Source organism: Tursiops truncatus, chromosome 10 (genome assembly GCF_011762595.2).
Source record: "Tursiops truncatus isolate mTurTru1 chromosome 10, mTurTru1.mat.Y, whole genome shotgun sequence".
Taxonomy (NCBI): Eukaryota; Metazoa; Chordata; class Mammalia; order Artiodactyla; family Delphinidae; genus Tursiops; species Tursiops truncatus.
In genome coordinates, this window is record NC_047043.1 from 31,588,343 (window position 1) to 31,607,770 (window position 19,428).

The window sequence follows — 19,428 nt, forward strand, 5'->3', positions numbered from 1 at the left end:
TGAGTCTGAAGCTTGAGGTAGAGGCTGGAACTGGAGCTAATGCTTTGGGAACTGTCCACACTAAAGGGCCAGTTAAAGTCACATGAGGTAAGATGAGATTCCTGAGGGTGAGAATGTCGAGAGAGGAAGGCCAAGGACAGAAGCCAGTGGAACAGCCATCTCTGGGGCAGGCAGAAGAAGGAAGCCACAACCAGGGATGGAGAAGGCCTGGTCAGAGAAGGTGGATACGGCGTACCATCACCAAAGGCAAGAGAGGAGAATTTGAAAAGGCAGATGTGGCCAGCAGTGTTAGCCACTGCAGAGCGGTCAAGGAAGACCAGGCATCTTCCTTGATGCCTCTAAGAAGAGGCTTAGTGATAAATGACCTTCTACAGTACTGCCTTCCCAGTACTTCTGAGTGCATCCCACAGGAGGAAATAATTTTTACATCACAACATCGAGTGAATTCAATTATTGTATCCCATTTTTACACCCTGTGTTGGAATAAGATATCCACATCCTTTGCAGTCACATCCTACTAGTGCTGATGTTGGGTTTTGACATGTGACTTGCTTTGGCTGATAAAATGTTAATAGACCGACGCTTTTAAATGTGCTGGCATGATCTGGCGGGACTTCTTGTGCTCCTGCTACTGCATGGGAGCATGCTCTGGGGGCCAGCAGAGTAGACCCAAACCAGACCTACCACCTGGTGCCAAGCCCGCCTGAACTCAGCTAAGTCCAGCCAAGATCAGCCAAACCTCACCAACTTGCAGATCTGTGAGAAAAATAAATTGTTGTTGTGAGATTTGGGGTTTTTATGCCGCAGCACCACCCCCATAGTTGACATAAGCTAACATACCCAAACACATATCAAATATAACAAACAAAATTTTGTAAAACAATACTTACCCATGAGGTATACAATGTACTCAGATAGTTTTTTATTGTTTCATATTTTTAAAATGATGGTTACAACCCACAATTTGAAAAGCACTGCTCTAGAGATATTGTTCTTATGGGTTTTTCTTGTTTTTGTTTTTGTTTTTTTACACTCCAACACACCTGAGGGATGTACCACACTGTATATCTACAACAGTGGCTCACTTACCATTTAACCTTAGGGAAACTACCTGACCTCCCTGAGCCTTGGTTTCCTAATCTGTGAAATGGGAACAATAATATCTGGCTAACAGAGTGGTCACAGAAGTTCAATAAGATAATGCATGCTAAGTGCTTAGCAAAGTGACTGGTACAGAGCAAGTATTTAATAAAAGCTGTTCTTTTCATTACTGAGAAATTTGGTGAGGAAAAGAAGGAACTAGGGCAATTCCAGAGGTCAGGACTTATCTCTTTAGGATGGGGAACCATGCTGAAGTTACGATATGGTAGAGTGTAACTGATGACACAAGGTCTAGGTAATGAAGAGGCAGGAATCAAACCAGCTGAGGGCTGAAAGCCCTGGAGCAGTGAGGCATTAAGCGCATCTCTGCTCAGCCTTATCTCCTCCATCACCTTCCTAGAGTCTTAAAAGGGATTCAGAGACCTGAATCTGTCACTAACTCCTTCTCCAATCCCACTCTAACTAGTTCCCTCCTCACACTTCTACGCCCAATACCTGAGTGTGAGTACCAGGCCAGCCAGCAGAGAATAATTAGTTGGCATCAAAGAGCAACACAGGGTCACATGAACAAGAGGTGGCCTCACCTCCTCTGAGCCCACATTCTCAACTTCCCCAGGAGGAAACTCCCTGGCAGTCCAGTGGTTAGGACTCCATGTTTTCACTGCTGTGGCCCGGATTCAATCCCTGGTTGGGGAACTAAGACCCCGCAAGCCACGCAGTGTGGCCAAAAAAAAAAAAAAGTATTCAACTGCTCCACAAACCAGAGAGAAGGACCAGTGTCTGCCAGTTATCCCTGCCCAAGCACCCCCCAAGACTCCGGGAAGGCACATGGCTCCTTCCGATAAGCGAGGGAAGAAGGCACATCATTTATGGGCAAAAAGTAGGGAATGAGCATCAGAAGCAGGTTGTAAAAAAGGCTTCTTTATTGAGAGCAGCGAGTGTAAAAAAAAAACCAAAACAAACAAACAAACAACAACAACAACAATAAAGGTGTGAGGCAGGGGTGGCCCACTGTCCCATCTCCTCCAGGACCCACCCCTACGTCCCATGCCCTCCCACCCCACACTGCAATTACATACAAAAGCCGCCCACGGTGCATACAAAAAGGGCGGGTTATATAGTGTCAAAAGCTCCTGAAAACTCCTTCATCTGCCAGGCACTTAGGATGAGAAAAGGGAGAAGGGTGGGTAGGAGGCGCAGGTCTGGGTCAGCGTGCACATGTCCATGGCGGGGGTGGGGGTGGGGGGGGACTCGCTGGCTGGGTCCTCCATGATCCTAGTGCAGACCCCACAGTGGTCCCCAGAGGCCAGAACAATCCAGGACTTGAGTATATTAAGGAAATCCCCTTGAAGCCAGCTCACCTCCAGCCTAGCCCTCCCCCGATGAAGTTGGCAGGTGAGTGGCAGAACTGGACCTGGTGGAAGGGAGGAGACCCAGGCCAGAAATTGGGTTTACCTGAGGCACCCACACTGCCCCTGATGGGGGAAGGGGTGGTAGAGAAAGCTGCCCAGCCCAAAGCCCCAGTCACCCAGTCTGGGTCCAAATCAGCCTCCCCAAGGGCTGAGAGTGAGGAAGAGGAAGAAAGCCCAGGCCCTGCCTGACCTCAGCAGTGCCTGTGGTGCCCGGGCGGGGCCCCTAGGGCCCGAGAGGACCAGAATCTTGCCCATCATGCTGTGGGCACCCCTCAGGAGGTCCTCCCCTGCCCACGCCATCCTGAGGCACAGCCTGCCTGGGCTCCCTCCTCACGGCTTGTTATCCGCGGGGTTGTCTCCCAGGGTGTTGGCGATCTCGCTGAAGGAGGGCCGGTCCTTGGGGCTGAGGGCCCAGCAGCGCTGCATCAGCCGGTAGAGTTTGGAAGGGCAGCCCTCAGGCTGCGGGAGTCTGGCCTTCCCAGCCTGCAAGTCTGCAGAAAGACGGTGGGAAGAGGGTTAGTCAAAATATTTAACCACCTGTCCAATACTCTGTGGAGCCTGCAGTTCCCACAGGCAGCCACGTGAGGGAGACTCTGAGGGACGCTGGCCAGTGTGGATGAGCAAGGATTCAGGGAGTTTATAGAAAGCATCTTGCAAGCAAAGGGGAGGACTCCCCTGATCCCAGCTCTCTCTGGCTGGCGGGGGCAGGGTCCAAGCAGCACAAGAAGCAGCCAATACACAAGGGCTGAAGTGGGGTCAATAGGCAGGCACCAGAGTAGCTGGAGTGAACACTGGGGACAAGGGCTATTTACCAACCAGTATGAAGGTATTTCGGTAATCTAACAAGTGGAGTGGCCATATCCACGTACGTGCTGATACCAGCCCTGAGAGAGGAGGGCGGGGGCTGAACTGGCCCCGGGACCCTGAGCAAGCTCTCCACCTAGAGAACATCTGGAACTGTCTCTCGGAAACAGAGCTGCCTACCTGCCAGCACTTCGTCGTCTGCCTGCCCTCCGTGGGGCATTTCCCCGTGAGTGAACACTTCCCACATCAGCACACCGAAGGCCCAGACATCAGACTTGGTGGAGAAGTCGCCCTCCAGGATGGCCTCAGGGGACATCCAGCGCAGCGGCACCCAGGCCTGGCGGAAGTGGTAGTACTCACTGTGGGACAAGAGGACACACAGGCATGGGGGTAGGGGGGTGAGGGGCACAGCCTGGGATCCCCACCTCATCCCAGGTCTGGGTCTCATACCCAAGCTACAGCCCAGATTTTCTGTATCAAGGCATTCAGGGAAATTGGAAACGTTTTTGCTTAGCAAGGGGTGGGGTGGGGGGGTTGTATACTGGATGAAACCTGGAGGCATCCACATGGGGTCTGACGGTTAAAAAATTCCCTTAAGAATCAGACTTCGCCTAATGTCAATATTTAAAAGCTAATAATCGTACATACTTTCTATATTAGTTTAAAAGTGTGAAAAATCAACACGTTAAATGGAAAGAAATCTTAAAGAGCTTTAGTAGTGATAACCCAATCATGACTAAAGCAACGGTCAGACAAACCAGGGTGAGTCAAAACTGGGATGACTCGAGGGGAAGCTCCCGGAGGCACCAGGTAATGTATATTCCAGCGCGATCTCTGGCTACGGGTGCTGAGCTTTAAGTCTTAGCCTTAAAAATAACTACTGAGTTCAGGAAGTTACAGAGAGAACCATATGAATAGTTAAATTCTATAGAAAACCACATAAAGTGTGACTAGTTACTTTTGAAAAAGGTTTATAATTTTTTTATCACTAGAGAAAATGTGTAAGATGAGGGAGCTGTGGTCCACTGGTTGGGATGCCTACTGCACCCTTGGGAGAGGGTGGGAAGGTTCTGCCCCTCCAGGGGCCTCCAGCTTTGGACTAAGCCCTTTCCCACCCCCCCACCAGCTGTGTCTGCCCTCTGCCCCTCGCCCACTCCACCTGTGCCCCCTACCTGTTGTACACGTCCTTGCTGAGCCCCAGGGCCGACACCTTCACCTGTCTCTGAGCGCTGACCAGGCAGTTTCGAGCGGCCAGGTCCTTGTGCACAAAGCGGTTGTTGGACAGGTGCTCCATTCCCAGGGCCACTTGGGTACACAGAGCCACCTGGAACGAGAAAGGGGGCTGTGAGAGCACATCAGGACTGGGGTACTGGCGGACCGCCCTTGACACAGCTCTTGGTGGGGTCTCAGCACCATTAATGTGATGCTGAAGGAAGCCCCAAAACAAAGGCACAACAGCCTGTTCCCTTCTCTGTAAAATGGGAATAACAGGACCTGGGCCTCCTGGGTTGTTGGAGAACTGAATTGAATGAAATAAAGTTTTCGGCCCCACGCCCATGCACAGCAGGTGCTAGATTGAGTGAGTGGCAGGTGGGGTGGGGAGACCACATAGTGACCATCTGCTGAGTGAAAAATAACTGGGCAGTAAGTATAGCTCACATCTTTATGGGCTGCTCCTTTTTTTTTTTACTTCAAAGTTACATATTTTCTACTAGTTGCATTTCATAAAAAACAAAATAAACAATCATATATATCTATATATAAAATATATGTGTGAGCGAAGGTAGATAGAGACACACACACACACACACACACACACACACACACACACACACACACACAGGTTGCCTCTGAGAAGGGTAGCTGGAGGCCAGAGAGAAAAGGTAGGGAAACTTTTGGTTTACATTTTGGTGTGAACTACATATAGAAAAGTTCATAAAATATGTCTACTTTCACGAATAACTATAACGCCCACACCCAGGTAACAGTCACCAAGTTAAAAAAAGAAACCAATGATAGGCCCCCAGAAGCTCCTCACTGGCTCCTTCCCCATCACAAATTCTCCTCTCTCCTCAAGAGGTAATCACTATCCTGACTTGTATGAAAATAATGTCTTGTCTGTTCTTTACAGTTTTACCGCTGATGCGTATGCTCCTAAACAAACAATACAATTCCATTTTGCCTGTTTTAGAGCCAGATAAGGCTGCAATCATACAAATACGTATATTCCTTTGTGCCTTGATTCTGTCACTTAACATTGCAAGGTTCATCCTTTTTTTGGGATATCATTGTACTGAGTTCTTTCTCATCATAAACACATCATAATTTATTCCTTCTAATGTCAGTGGAAATTTGTTTCCCCCCGCCCCCTGCCAGATTTTCACTATTAAGAACAGTGCTGGGCAACTACTGAGCCCACGTGCCACAACTACTGAAGTGCCTAGAGCCCGTGCTCCACAACAAGAGAACCCACCACAATGAGAAACCCACGCACCGCAACGAAGAGTAGCCCCCGCTCGCCACAACCAGAGAAAAGCCCGCGTGCGGCAACGAAGACCCAACGCAGCCAAAAATAAAATTAAAAAAAAAAAAAAAGAACAGTACTGGGTACTTCCCTGGTGGCGCAGTGGTTAGACTCCGAGCTCCCAATGCAGGGGGCCCAGGTTCGATCCCTGGTCAGGGAACTAGATCCTACATGCATGCCACAACTAAGGAGCCCACGTGCCACAACTAAGGAGCTGGCAAGCCTCAACTAAGGAGCTGGCAAGCCTCAACTAAGGAGCCCACCAGCCACAATTAAGGAGCCCACCGGCCACAACTAAGACCCGGCACAACTAAATAAATAAATAAATAAGTAAATAAGAGCATGACCTCTCTCTTCCTCCCTCCCTTCCTCCCTCCCTCCCTCTTTAAAAAAAAAAACAGTGCTGTTATGAATGTTCTTATGAGTGTATATATGCATGAGTTTCTCTAAGATACCTTGTGGGGGGTCATGGACTGTGAGTAGCTCTAGCATTACAAAACAATGCAATACTATTTTCCAAAGTGTAAGACAGTTGGGGAGATTTTTCACTGACACCTTTTAAAAGTTTTTGAGCCATGTGAATGTATTACATATAATACATTATATAACATATTAAGTGTAATTATAATTAAGAAATATTAACATTTAAAAAATATACACCAATGCACTGAACGAATATCAACTGAGCATCTACTATACACCACATACAATTGGGTGCTGATGGAATATGACAGGGATGGCAAGACTGGGCTCCTGGTGAGAGGGCAGTCTAGAAGGGAGGTAAGAATTGTACCTGCAGAAGGGTATCACCAATTGGGGGAAGGTGAGCCATGCCAAACAGAGGTAAAATCGGAGCACCAGGAGAGTGCCTGTAAAGACCAATGGTCCCTATGCCTCTGTCACCTTATCCAATCCTTGGGAGCAACACCAAGGGACACAGGACATGTAGCATTTCCTTGTGTATAAAAACAAGGCAAACAGAAATGCAAAGAGGTCCGCGTGGAAGGTTATTTAACAAGTTACTGGCCAGCTGTGTATTTCTTCCAGCACACAGACTCACTTTCAGGATCCATAAGGGAGAAGCCACCCACCACATACTAAATCACGGAGAGACAAACGTGGCTAAGGACCAGTATCATGGGTGACCAAGAAAATACTAATCAAGACCTGACAAGGTATCATTTGCCACACATCTGATTGCAAAAGGTCAGAAGTCGGCCTCTAACCTACCTCCAATGGTTCAGAAAAATGCATAATAATAATAATATACAGACACAGAGAACAATAAAGCAAATGGGGCAAAACGTAAACAACTGAATCTGGCTAAAGGGTTTGTAGGAGCTCCTTGAACCATTCTTACAGTCTTTTAAGTTTGAAATATCAAAGTGAAACAAACATACACACATACATACACAAGTCAATAAAAAGATTAAAAAAATAACAATAAGTAAGTAAAAGCAGCCTGTGTGTGGACCAATGACAGTATGTCACCGATTAACCAAGATTATGGTTTATCTGATTCTATGTCCCTGAAGTTCAAAAAGGAACAAAGGTGAATGTGAGTGGTAGAAGGGCTGCTCCCACATTACCCAGGGCAAGGAGGAGACCAAGCAGTCAGAGAGAAGGGGGTGGGAACACTTGTTGTGCACCTACTGTGTGCCCGGGCCCTGAGCCAAGCTAGCCGCTCCCCTTCTTGCTCTCTGTGAGGTGGGCTCCTCCTCAGCTTTGCCCACAGTCCCAGCCGAATGCCAAAGCCTGGCTCTTTCCTCAACACTGCAGCCGCCTTTCCTGGGTCACCTCACTGTGGATGGGGGCACAGGAAGGGCTGTCTGCCATCAGTGACCCCAGGGGTGGGGTGCTGGCTGTGGACTGGCCCTTCGGCATCCCTGGCTGGCTCCAAGCAGCTTCACCGGCCTGGCTCCCAGGGTTACGGAAAGGCCAGGAGAGGAGCTGAGTCCAAACACTGGGAGAGGGGTCACTCCAAAAACAGATCTTCTCAGTCTGTGTGCTCTGACCAGTGAGATCCCTGCAGGCCCCACTGCCTCCACTGGAGAGTTGCTAATTGTGGTCACAACCTACTAGTATGGCATAAAACCCATTTAGTGAATCTTAACCAGCATTTTTTTTTTAAAGGAATAGAAAATATCAGAGTGTATCACACGTGGTAAGGATAACTATCATTCATGGAACTTTTTTCATTTTTTAAATATACACGTCTGGGACTTCCCTGGTGGCGCAGTGGTTAAGAATCCACCTGCTAATGCAGGGGACAACGGCTCAAGCCCTGCTCCGGGAAGATCCCACATGCCGAGGAGCAACTAAGTCCGTGTGCCACAACTACTGAGCCTGCGCTCTAGAGCCCGCGAGCCACAACTACTGAGCCCACGTGCCACAACTACTGGAGCCCGTGCGCCTAGAGCCTGTGCTCTGCAACTAGAGAAGCCACCGCAATGAGAAGCCCGTGCACCGCAATGAAGAACAGCCACCACTCGTCACAACTAGAGAAAAGCCCGCACGCAGCAACAAAGACCCAACGCAACCAAAAATAAATAAATTAATTTTAAAAAAGTGATACTTTAGAATATTTAAAATAAATAAATAAATATGCACATCTGTGTTGCATTGTGATGTAAAATGTGCTCTCTTCTCTTTTTCTTTTTTTTGCTACTGTGGGTCTCAGTCAAAAAAAGTTTAAAAACAATGGTCTACACCTGCGCTGTCCAAAACAGTAGCCCCCTAGACCCGTGTGGCTATTTCAGTTAATTAAAACTTAATAAAATAAAAAACTCAGCTCCTCCGTCTCTCTAGCCACATGCTAAGTGCTCAGTAGCCACGTGGGGCTGGTGACCACTGCACTGGACAGCACAGGTATGGAATGTTTCCACCACCTATTCTATTCAGTTCTATTAGGCAGCACTGATCCCAACCACAACCAGTCTGGACCCATTACATATCCAACATATCGACTGACACTGCATATGCAGACGGGCTGAACGCGGGCCACTACCAAGAGTTAGGGGAAATCTCATCTTTTTGGTGCATTTTCTTTATCAAAAGTGAAGCCACGGGCTTCCCTGGTGGCGCAGTGGTTGGGAGTCCGCCTGCCGATGCAGGGGACGTGGGTTCGTGCCCCAGTCTGGGAAGATCCCACATGCCGCGGAGCGGCTGGGCCCGTGAGCCATGGCCGCTGAGCCTGCGCGTCCGGAGCCTGTGCTCCACAACGGGTGAGGCCACAACAGTGAGAGGTCCGCCTACCGCAAAAAAAAAAAAAAACGAAACGCCAGGGCATTGTCCAGCCTTGCCCCGTTGTCCGTAAGGGGCAGACAAAGGATTTTGTAACAAGCCCTCATCAGACTTGGCTTTCCCCTCAGCCTGCCCTCTCTGCTCTGGCTCACAAGCTAAACAATCTGCTGCTAGTCATGGGAACAGAAGACAGAGGTCTTGGCCCAGTGACTAACTTGCTATCTTTCCAGAGAAGCAGTGCTTCTGGAAATACTGGCTAAGCGAGGACAGTAAAAGGGAATTCTGTTAACCCAAGCCAGTTAAGTGTTTCCTTACTGCTGGGCAAGCTGCCATCAGATGGCCACGGGATTAATTTTCAAATGCTGTTATAAACACCTGCAGTTTGGTAAAGACCAGATCCACCCCTCCTTTCCAACTTTAACACCCTGGGGGCTCGCCCAAGTTCTGGCTAAGCCACCGTGATGCTTCCCTGCTCTTCCCAAACAGGCTGCTGCTTCCTATCCGGCATCTGACTGCTTAAAGCAAAGCGTTGTCCACCAGGTGTGCTAAGCGGCCCCTGCTCCTGGTCCCATCATTAGCTTGCAGGTGATCCATGGAGAAATCACAGGTTACAGTGCTCCAACTTCAACATCTCCATTATCTTATCAGCTACTCTAACAAGCATCACCTACAATTATGCCACCACCCAGGGCCTGTGTCTTTGATTGCTATCACGATCCCACAGCTACCCTGGAATCCTCCTGAGGCTCCTCCCCGTCCAGGCACAGCGCCCTCATTCCAGCTCTAGCTGGCCAGGGAGCACCCTGCTTACCACTCCACCACCTCCCTTTAAAAACTGAACGTTAAAAAAAAAAAAAAAAAAAAAAAAAAACTGAACGTTGGGCTTCCCTGGTGGCGCAGTGGTTGAGAGACCGCCTGCCAATACAGGGGACAAGGGTTTGTGCCCCAGTCCGGGAAGATCCCACATGCCGCGGAGTGGCTGGGCCCATGAGCCATGGCCGCTGAGCCTGCGCGTCCGGAGCCTGTGCTCCGCAACGGGAGAGGCCACGCCAGTGAGAGGCCCGCGTACCGCAAAAAAAAAAAAAAAAAAAAAAAAAAAAAACCTGAACGTTTTCTCCTTCTATTCCCCCAGAACCCTAGGAATATAAAGTGGCACAGCAGCTCACTAAATTATTAGCGCCAGAAAGCATCTACAAATTTTAATATAGCTTTCCTAAGAATTTTCATTTTCATGGAATCCCCCAAAAGAAGTGTTTTTCAAACTACTGATCGAGACCCATATGGGTCTGAAAACCAATTTAGTGGGTTAAAAAAAAAAAAAGGATAGGATAGGAAATATTAAGTGCATCAAATACAGGGTTGTGAAAGATTAATTTTAGTTGTGTGTGTGTGTATGTGTGTGTTTGCTGGGCCATGATGTAAAATGCATTTTTTTTTTTTTTTTTTTTTTTTTTGCGGTACGCGGGCCTCTCACTGTTGTGGCCTCTCCCGTTGCGGAGCACAGGCTCCGGACGCGCAGGCTCAGCGGCCAAGGCTCACGGGCCCAGCCGCTCCGCGGCATGTGGGATCTTCCCGGACCGAGGCACGAACCCGTGTCCCCTGCATCGGCAGGCGGACTCTCAACCACTGCGCCACCAGGGAAGCCCTAAAATGCATTTTTTTAAATAAATTTATTTATTATTTTTGGCTGCGTTGGAGTCTTCGTTGCTGCGTGCGGGCTTTCTCTAGTTGCGGCGAGCAGGGGCCACTCTTTGTTGCGGTGTGCGGGCTTCTCATTGTGGTGGCTTCTCTGGTTGCGGAGCACAGGCTCTAGGCACAAGGGCTTTAGTAGTTGTGGCTTGCGGGCTCTAGAGCGCAGGCTCGGTAGTTGTGGTATACGGGCTTAGTTGCTCTGTGGCATGTGGGATCTTCCTGGACCAGGGCACAAACCCATGTCCCCTGCATCGGCAGGAGGATTCTTAACCACTGCGACACCAGGGAAGCCCTAAAATGCATTTCTTACAGGGGACTTTAACCAAAACCATTACAAAGCCACTATCCTACTCCTGGGCTCCTTGAACCTTAATGAGCTTAAGAATCAGCTGGAGAGCTTGTTTAAAAAGTGCGGATCCGGGCTTCCCTGGTGGCGCAGTGGTTGAGAGTCTGCCTGCCGATACAGGGGACACGGGTTCGTGCCCCGGTCCGGGAAGAGCCCACATGCCGTGGAGCGGCTGGGCCCGTGAGCCATGGCCGCTGAGCCTGCGCATCCGGAGCCTCTGCTCCCCAATGGGAGAGGCCACAACAGTGAGAGGCCCGCATACCGCAAAAAAAAAAAAAAAAAATGCAGATCCTCAGACCCCACTCTCACAGATTCCGCAAGTCTGAGGTACAGTCCATAAACCTCCAATTTTTTTTTAAAGCAATGCCCTTCCCCCACCATCCAATGCAGAATATTGTCCTTGGAGAGTATGAAACCCAACTTACTGCATTTTCCCCATCAAGTTCAAGACACTTGGGCAAAAAAGTGTGGAGAGATCTTCAGCAACAGTGGTGATGGCTCTCAGCCAAAGAGAGTCCCTCGGATCACGTGATGGAAATAACTTCCCGTCACCTGCCTACGCCCCTGTCCCAGCCAAAGCAACATACCTAAACTCCTCTTCTTCCCACCATTCACCTACTTCTTGTCCTTGAGACTTGAACTCGAATGCCTTTCTCTACCAGGAGACCTTCTTTGTTAACCACACTCTCTGTCCACCTAAAGGACGTGGATGTCTTCAACGTCTCTTATTTTATGTCTCTCACTTGCTTTCTGTGTCTTACCTGAAGTCTGTAAGGCACGCGCCATACTCACTTACCCAAGCTCTCCCACTAGATCCTAAGTGCCCCAAGGACAGGCACAGTCTCAATTTTGCATCCCCAAGGGCCCATCATGCCAGATTCACTGGCTCCACGCGTGCCCTGATTTGTGAGCTCTGGGGTCCTGACATCCCACCCACCTGGAGAAGCACGTCCTGTCCTGTGGCTTTCCACATACAGCCATAGCAGACAATCCTGTGGATTCTCGGAGATGGAGGCAGGGGCACCATGTCAGGAGGCCAGTTCACACGCGGAGGATGAAGCAACACGCTCAGGGCCACGCCCAGCCCCGAAGGCCCCTAGACGCCCAGGCTGCCTGCTGCTCCTCCAGCTCAGCGTCCAAGGCAGGCGACAGAAGTCCTGCTCCAGCGGCCAAGGTGAAGGGCAGCTCTTCTCTCCGAAAGCAACATGGCCACACAAAGGCACTCACAGGCTCCATGACTGGGACAAGTCACCTAATCTCTCTAAACCTTGGCGTCTTCACCCACAACTCGGACAGCGACATGTATCGCAGAGGATCACCGTGATCGCTGAGGTAAGTACTTACACGAGGCCTGGCCCACAGGATGCCTTCAACCAGTGCACTGCTGTTAGGTAACCGCCCCGGGTCCTGGCCCACCTTGGGGGCCTCGACCCGCCCCCGTCCTCACCTTCTGCTTCGTGCTGAGGGGCTGCGACTTCAACTTTTCATCCTTGCTCTTGGAAATCCTCAGGAACTGTTTGAGGTCTCCCTGAGGAAAAGCCAAGCGTCCCTGTCAAGTCAGAGTCCAGCCGGTATCTCCAAAGCATCCAACCCAGCAGGTGCTCACAAGGTACCCGCCCCGGGGGGATGGTGGGTGGGTGGGGGGGTTGAGGAGCTCTGACCTGAACGCCCAATCCCCAGCCCAGACCCCCTCCCATGGGGAGTGTCCAGTGGGAATTAAAAACTATAGGAAGTGCCTCCTAGAAGCTCTCACGTCGGAAAGGGAGGAGGACGGTCATTGCGGCCCTCAGGGGAGGCCCCAGATGGGCAGGTGAGGAAGCCCCTGCCCTGAGGGAGCCAGGAGAGGAAAACCCCACAGCCCCCAACCCTCCGTCCTCACGGGGTCTTCACGGACCCCAGACAGGAAGGCTGTGTCCTCCAGACATAACAAAGAGGGGACACCAGCGGCAAAAACATGCACAAAGTGCTCACGAGCACTCGCTAACAGAAAGACGAGGGTCACTCTGCCCCCTTCCTGCCCCGAGCTGGGGAGTTTGACAAGCAGCAGCTCGAAGACCAAGGGGATTAGGCCTAGATGGGCGAGGGAATGAAGGGTGAGGGGTGGAGCTGGGCATGCCAAGCAGGGTGGAAAGAGAAGGCTAGTAGCTGGGTTAACACTGTCCCTCAAGTGGTGCGGGCTGCAGGGAAAGAAGGAAAGCCAGTTTCTGAGCAGCGGGCAGAGGGAGAAGCCGGAAGAACCTGGGTCTCACCCCCAGACCTGGGGCTGGCAGACGGGGTGCGGGTCAACGAAAGGTGGGTGTCGGAGAGCTGGGGGGACAGGAGGCTGAGCATCTCAAGGTGGTGACAGCAGGTTCCCACGGTGCCCCCCACCCCCCAGGTCAGAGCACTGCCCAGCCCGAGGCAAGCAGGGCCCCGGCCAGCAGCATACCAGGTCCACATACTCCAGCACCATGTAGTGGGGCTCGGCCTCCCGGCACAGTCCCAGCAGCCTCACCACGTTGGCGTGGTTCAGCTTCCCAAACATCTCGAACTCCCTCCGGAAGTCCAGCTGCTGCTGCTCGTCCCGGCTCTGCAGGCTCTTCACAAGCACCAGGGTCTCTGGCACCCCCTCTTCCAAGCCCTGCGCCTTTGCCAGGAACACCTCCCCAAACTCGCTCTTCCCTGCGGGCACACGTCTGAGTCGGCCAGCAGCCTTCCCCCGAGCAGAGAAAGCCCCTGACTTGGGAGGCACCTGGCCTGTGTCACACAGCAGGGAGTCTCTCTGCTCCACCCACCTGGACCGGGCGGTGGCCCCAGCTGTGTGGGTGACCCTGAGCAAACCACTTCCCCTTCTGCCCTGGGCCTGGCAGTTGCTAACAGTGAAATAAAGGGGTCAGATTAATGGTACTTTCTAGAGGGTGGTCTGTATGAGAATTTTAGGTCATTCACCATAAATAGATCTTAGTTCTACATTCTAACCTATGCTCAGAAAACATTTAACTAGCACAGATCCGTAACTTTCAGAGTCATTCCTAAAACAAAGCTAACTTTAGTTGATTTCTTTTTAAAGGTGAGGGAGAGTCAATCTAAATAAAACATCAAGTGAATAATACACAGGAATGACAAAATCTGTGGAGGTGGGGTGTGGACAACAGGTGGGGGACACACTGGACCGGGCCTCTCCAAAGCTCCCTCCATTTCTGATGTTCTGGGCCTCAGGGACTCCAGAGCCACCAGCCCTGGCGCAGCCCCAAGACAGACCAGAGCCTGTAGTTAAGCAGGGGTGATGATGGCCAAGGCAACACACCCAGTGTGGTGATGGGCTGCAGGCTGGCCCGAGGGAAGTGCATCTTGTCACTTGTGCTGTGGCGTTTGTTGGTGGCCGCGGAGCTGGAGCCCAAGCTGGTCAAGGCCACTTCCTCTTGGATCTCTGCTGAGGGCTGTCCATTCTGCAGAGGGCCACCTGGGAAGAAGGGGCAGGGAGGGTGTCAGGATAAGACCTGACACTCTGGCCACCATGGCGGGGACTGCAGTTCTTTTCCACAATCTCCCACTTCCACCAAAGGGGTCCAATCCTGGGGTCCCACACAAAATCCACACACAATCCAACCGATGAACTGATAGGGCTGGGGCGAGGGAGACAGGCATCCCTTAGGGTATGGCCACTTATTGACACAGCCGATTACAACTTTTGAAATGGAAAAAACTGCACAAGTCTTATCTGAGTCAATGGTCCCTGGACAGCATGGTGACATAAGGGTTTTTGCTTTCATAGGGTCTCCTGCAGGCACAAAGGGAAAATCACAACAAGGGAAACCCAGGCCCTGCTCCTGAACTCCTAAACTGAGAGGGGAGACCCAGCAATGTCCCCAGGGGGCTCCCAGTCGGAGGAGAGAATGGCAGGAGGAGGGAAACAGGCAGACAGATCGCCCCTGGGGAATCTCAAAGACTAATGGGGGGAGACAAGGTGTGCAAAGAAACATGAACACACATACTTAAATTATGTCTGTGGTTTCGAACTGCAGGGAGAAGGCAGGGAAACGTAGGAGGCTGGCCCAAGAGGCTCCAACGAGCAAGATGTAAGCCAGGTTGCGCAGAAGCCAAGGCCCAGGGAATCGGCCAACTCCAGGCTTCCAGCTGGGATTGGGACAGGGGGGCGGCGGGGGAAGAGGAGGGGGGCGGTGCGGAGCGGCTCTGCTCTGGCTCCAGCAGTTCCCTCCAGCGCCACAGCGCTGTCCTCCGTGGCCACGGGAGGGCGCTCAGCACCTGCGCACAGCACCGCCTCCCTCTTCCTGGGCCTCCCTCCTCCAGGGCCCCTCACCGTTGAGGCACTCCATCTCTGGCTCCTCGCCCTCCGGCTGCTTCTGAAGCCGCTTGGCCTTGCAGCGCTTCTTGCAGTAGAACATGAGGCCCAGCACGGCAATGATGTAGGCCACGGCGGCGCCCACCGACAGCCCAATAGTCTGGATCATCTTGTAAGGTGGAGGGCTGCCCAGGCCCTCCGACTCCTCCAGCACCGGCTTGTCTGAGAGACATACAGATAGGTGTGAGCAGGGGCCGCTGAAGCAAGCCCAGCCCTACTTCTCTACTGGCTGCTCCCTACTGCACACATAAGACAACCTCCCAGACACTTGGCCTGACCAAGCCAGAGCGACCCAGGGAGGGTCACCACCAGCAATGGCATCAACAAGGGCCAGGTCCTCAGGGCCCCACCAAGGCCAGAGGGAGCTCTGCAGGAGTTGAGGCCAGTGATTCCCAAGCTGGCTCTGCATCTGGACACGAGGCCGGGGACACATCTAAGAGGCACATCTGTCGGCCCCACCACAAACCCACACTGTTTGCTAACAAGCTTCCTTAATGACTTAACATCATGAGTCAGGCTCTGAAGAGCTGCATCTGGGAACTTTTGGTTTAGAATCCCAGTCATCGCCCAGCACAGAGTGGTTCTTCAAGAAAAGTATTGGTAGGGACTTCCCTGGCGGTCCAGTGGTTAGGGCTCTGCACTTCCACTGCAGGGGGCATGGGTTCAATCCCTGGTCAGGGAACTAAGACCTTTCATGTGCGGCATGGCCAAAAAAAAAAAAAAAAAAAAAATTAAAAAAAGAGAAACGTATTTGCAGAAGGGATCTTCTAGTCTAGGGGCTTTCAGTGGCTTCGGGTCCCATGGAGAAAGAGGTGCCTGGAGGGAGAGAGGCCCAAGGGGGAGGCCATGCAGGATTCCCCAACTCTCACACACACCCAGTGGCTTCAACCAAGGAGGCTGTCACTTCACCTTACTCATTTAAAGTTCCACATAAAACTTTGTCTAGAAAACCAGTTCTGCTGCTAAACCAAAAAAAGTTTGAAACCTCTCATTTAAACCACGCCCACCTTACAGACAGAGAAAAAAGCCCCTGGGGAGGAAATAACACCTGCAAGGGCACAGAGGTGGTTAACAAGAGAGGCCAGACCCAAACCCCAAGTCCCTGACCCTAGTCAGGGTGTTTCACCTGACACACCATCCTCTCTGGGCCTCCAGGGTAAAGGAAACTTGTGCTGCTGCTTCCTGGCCTGATCCCCTCCCTGCCCACCCAGGGACCTGTAGGGAGACCTGGGAGGAAGCATTTTAGGACAAGGGCACCATCCCCTGACTTCCCCGGAACAGGCACACACCCACTAGCTGTGGAATGTTTAAGGGAGAGCCCAGGTCCAGGCAAGGAACCTGAGACTGATGGTGAGGTGGCCTGGTGGAGGGGACACAGCTGAATGCCCGCGCCCACCGCAAAAATGGTTTCGTGCCTTCTGTGTACAGGGGCCGATGAGCACAAGGATGAGAAAGAAGTGAGGTGCCCCCACTTCCTGTGCAGGACACCCCTCCGGGTCCCATACCCACGACATAAAGGGGGGCCTCCGTGTGCTTGATGTTGCAGCTGTTGCCCGCGATGCAGGTGTAGCGGCCCGAGTCCTCGGGGGCAACATCGTGGATCACCAGGGAGCCGTTCTGGAAGATGTGCATCCTGCCAGGAGAGAAGTCACAGCGTTGCCCACCAGGCCAGCTCCAGGGAGACTGGGCTGCAGGAGAGGCAGGGTGGGTGTGGGAAGGAGACAGCCTACCTGGGTCCCAGCTTGGTGGGGTCCAGGATACGGTCTTTGCCCTTCCACTGAATGAGTGGCTTGGGGTCCCCCTGGGCCTCGCACCGCAGCAGGGCCGTGTGGCCCTGGTACACGGTCGTGCGCTCCGGCTCCACCTTGAAGGTGATGAACACTGGATGGGAAGAGCCCGGTGAGGGGCAGGGAGCACTGAGCAAAGGGGCTGGCGGGGTGCAGGCAGCTGCCCCACAGGGCCCGCCAGCCCCAGCCCCAGCCCCCTGCACGGTCGCACCTGCCACGGTGAGCTGGACGTGGGCACGGATCTGGCCCTGCAGCCCATTGGAGGCGATGCAAGTGTAGTTGCCGGCATCATTGCGGGTCACCCTGGCGAAGTGCAAGGTCCCAGCGTTGTCCGTCACCCACTCTGGAAGGCTGCTCCCATCTACAGGGGCAACATTGGGGAATGATGGGATGGACCAGAGTCCCATGAGTGGCCAGCAAAGCCCTCAGTCACTCGCCTCTACTGAAAAACACGGCATCGCTCCTGGCTATTCACAGACAAGATCCAAACGCCTGAGCCAGGCATTGGGAGTCCCTATTACTTACTCCTTTTCTAATTTTTCAGTCTCACGTCCTTCTACTGCCCTGTATAACGTTCCACTTCCACCAAACCGGACTTCTGGTTGGGCTTGGAATGTGCCTTGCTCTCACCCTCACTGCCTGTCACTCTCCACTCCTAGAACCCATTCCTGCTCTTTGCCATCGTCCCACCCATTCTGAGTTCCACCCCCCACAGACAGCTCCCCCAGACACCTGAGCAGAGACAGCCCACTTGCTGCTCAGAATCTACAACCCCCCTCTCTCTCACTGTTAATGGGAATGTAAAAACCTTTTAAAAAACAATTTGGCCATTCGCATCAAGGGTTGTAATGATGTGCATACCCTTTTATACATAATTATTCCATTTCTGGGAATCTTTCCCAAACGAAATAAACCCAAGTCCAGAAAAAACTCTGCCTCAAGATGTTTATTGCAGCAATAAAAAGACAGAGAGAGAGAGAGAGAGAGAAAGAGGCAGAGAAAGGGAGGGAGGAAGGGAGGGTGGTTAACAACCCAAATGTCCAACATTTAGGGGATATTTAAGTAAATTACAGTGAATCCAATCATTGGAATATTATTGCAATCATCAAAACCAATGTTTATGTACAAAACCACGGGGAAATGCTTGATAATGTTAAGTAAAAAAAGATAAAATTACATACAGTTATCTGCATCTTCTATTTCTATAGTAAGCATGACTCAACTCATGGAAGTATAATAAGTGAAAATTATATGTACAGTAAAACTGCTATGTAAAAACAAAAAGATGTACACACAAAAAGGTACACACCCAGAGATGACTGATGGTGGGATTATGCATTATTTTCTGCCAAAATTTTCTAAAGGATTACTTTTACATTGGAAAGGATGACTATTTTGAAAAGAGGGAAAGGACTTTACGGCCCTGTCTGGACCAATCCAATCATTTGTTGCCTTGAGTCGTCTTATATGTTGTTTAATGCTGTAACCTGACCTCTTTTGTGTCTGGCTTTTTTTTTTCTAACTGGACCATAAATCGGCCCCTACATTTCTTGTCTATCCCAAAGTTTTGGGCACTCAGCTCGTCCTCAGACAGGCATACATCTGACCAGTGGACTGCCTGCTGCCCCCACCCCATGCTCACACAGTACCCACCTGCCCGGACCCACTTAATAGTGGGCTTCTCTCGGCCTGTGGCTGAGCAGGGAACCGTGGCCTCCTTGTCAAACTCCATGCACTGCTGCGGCCGGGGCGGTGGTGTGAACTTGAGCTTTTCTGTTTCAGTAGCAGAAAAGGGGAGGAATTGAGGCGGCAGGCCTGAAGATTCTGGACGCTGCTGCTCCCTCCCTGGTCCTCTCCTGCCCAGGAGGCCAGGCGCCAGCTCACCCAGCACTTGGACGCGGGCCTGGGCCTCGATGCTGCCAGCGGGGGTGCTGCTCACGCAGCGGTACCACGTCCCGTCGTACACCTCCACGCTGTTGATGCGCAAGGTCCCGTTCTTGAAGACCTCGAACCGCGAGTCCTGCAGCACAGAAGATGTGCCTGAGAGCAGGTCTCGGCCTACCCCCCACCATCATCTCCCTGGGGGACAGCCTCGGGGTGGGGGGAAGCGAGCCTTGGAGGTGAGCACAGAGGACTCCGTGTCCCCGCCCCACCCCCCCAGCAGTAATCCCCGTTCT

The 19,428-nt window shown here is 51.8% G+C and overlaps 1 protein-coding gene across 1 annotated transcript in view; it reads right to left on the reverse strand.

Moving 5' to 3' along the window:
* Nucleotides 1-2,002: 2,002 nt before the first annotated feature.
* PTK7 (protein tyrosine kinase 7 (inactive)) overlaps nt 2,003-19,428 on the reverse strand; it is a 60,518-nt gene continuing 43,092 nt past the window's right edge. Inside the window, exons 9-20 of the mRNA XM_033864218.2 lie at nt 19,136-19,271; nt 18,905-19,024; nt 17,463-17,612; nt 17,195-17,345; nt 16,970-17,097; nt 15,423-15,626; nt 14,409-14,564; nt 13,551-13,783; nt 12,570-12,650; nt 4,490-4,641; nt 3,498-3,676; nt 2,003-3,004 (exon numbers count right to left, since the gene is read on the reverse strand). Coding sequence (XP_033720109.1) covers nt 2,844-3,004; nt 3,498-3,676; nt 4,490-4,641; nt 12,570-12,650; nt 13,551-13,783; nt 14,409-14,564; nt 15,423-15,626; nt 16,970-17,097; nt 17,195-17,345; nt 17,463-17,612; nt 18,905-19,024; nt 19,136-19,271 — 1,851 coding nt within the window. The 3' untranslated portion in view covers nt 2,003-2,843. The remainder of the gene's footprint in view (nt 3,005-3,497; nt 3,677-4,489; nt 4,642-12,569; nt 12,651-13,550; nt 13,784-14,408; nt 14,565-15,422; nt 15,627-16,969; nt 17,098-17,194; nt 17,346-17,462; nt 17,613-18,904; nt 19,025-19,135; nt 19,272-19,428) is intronic.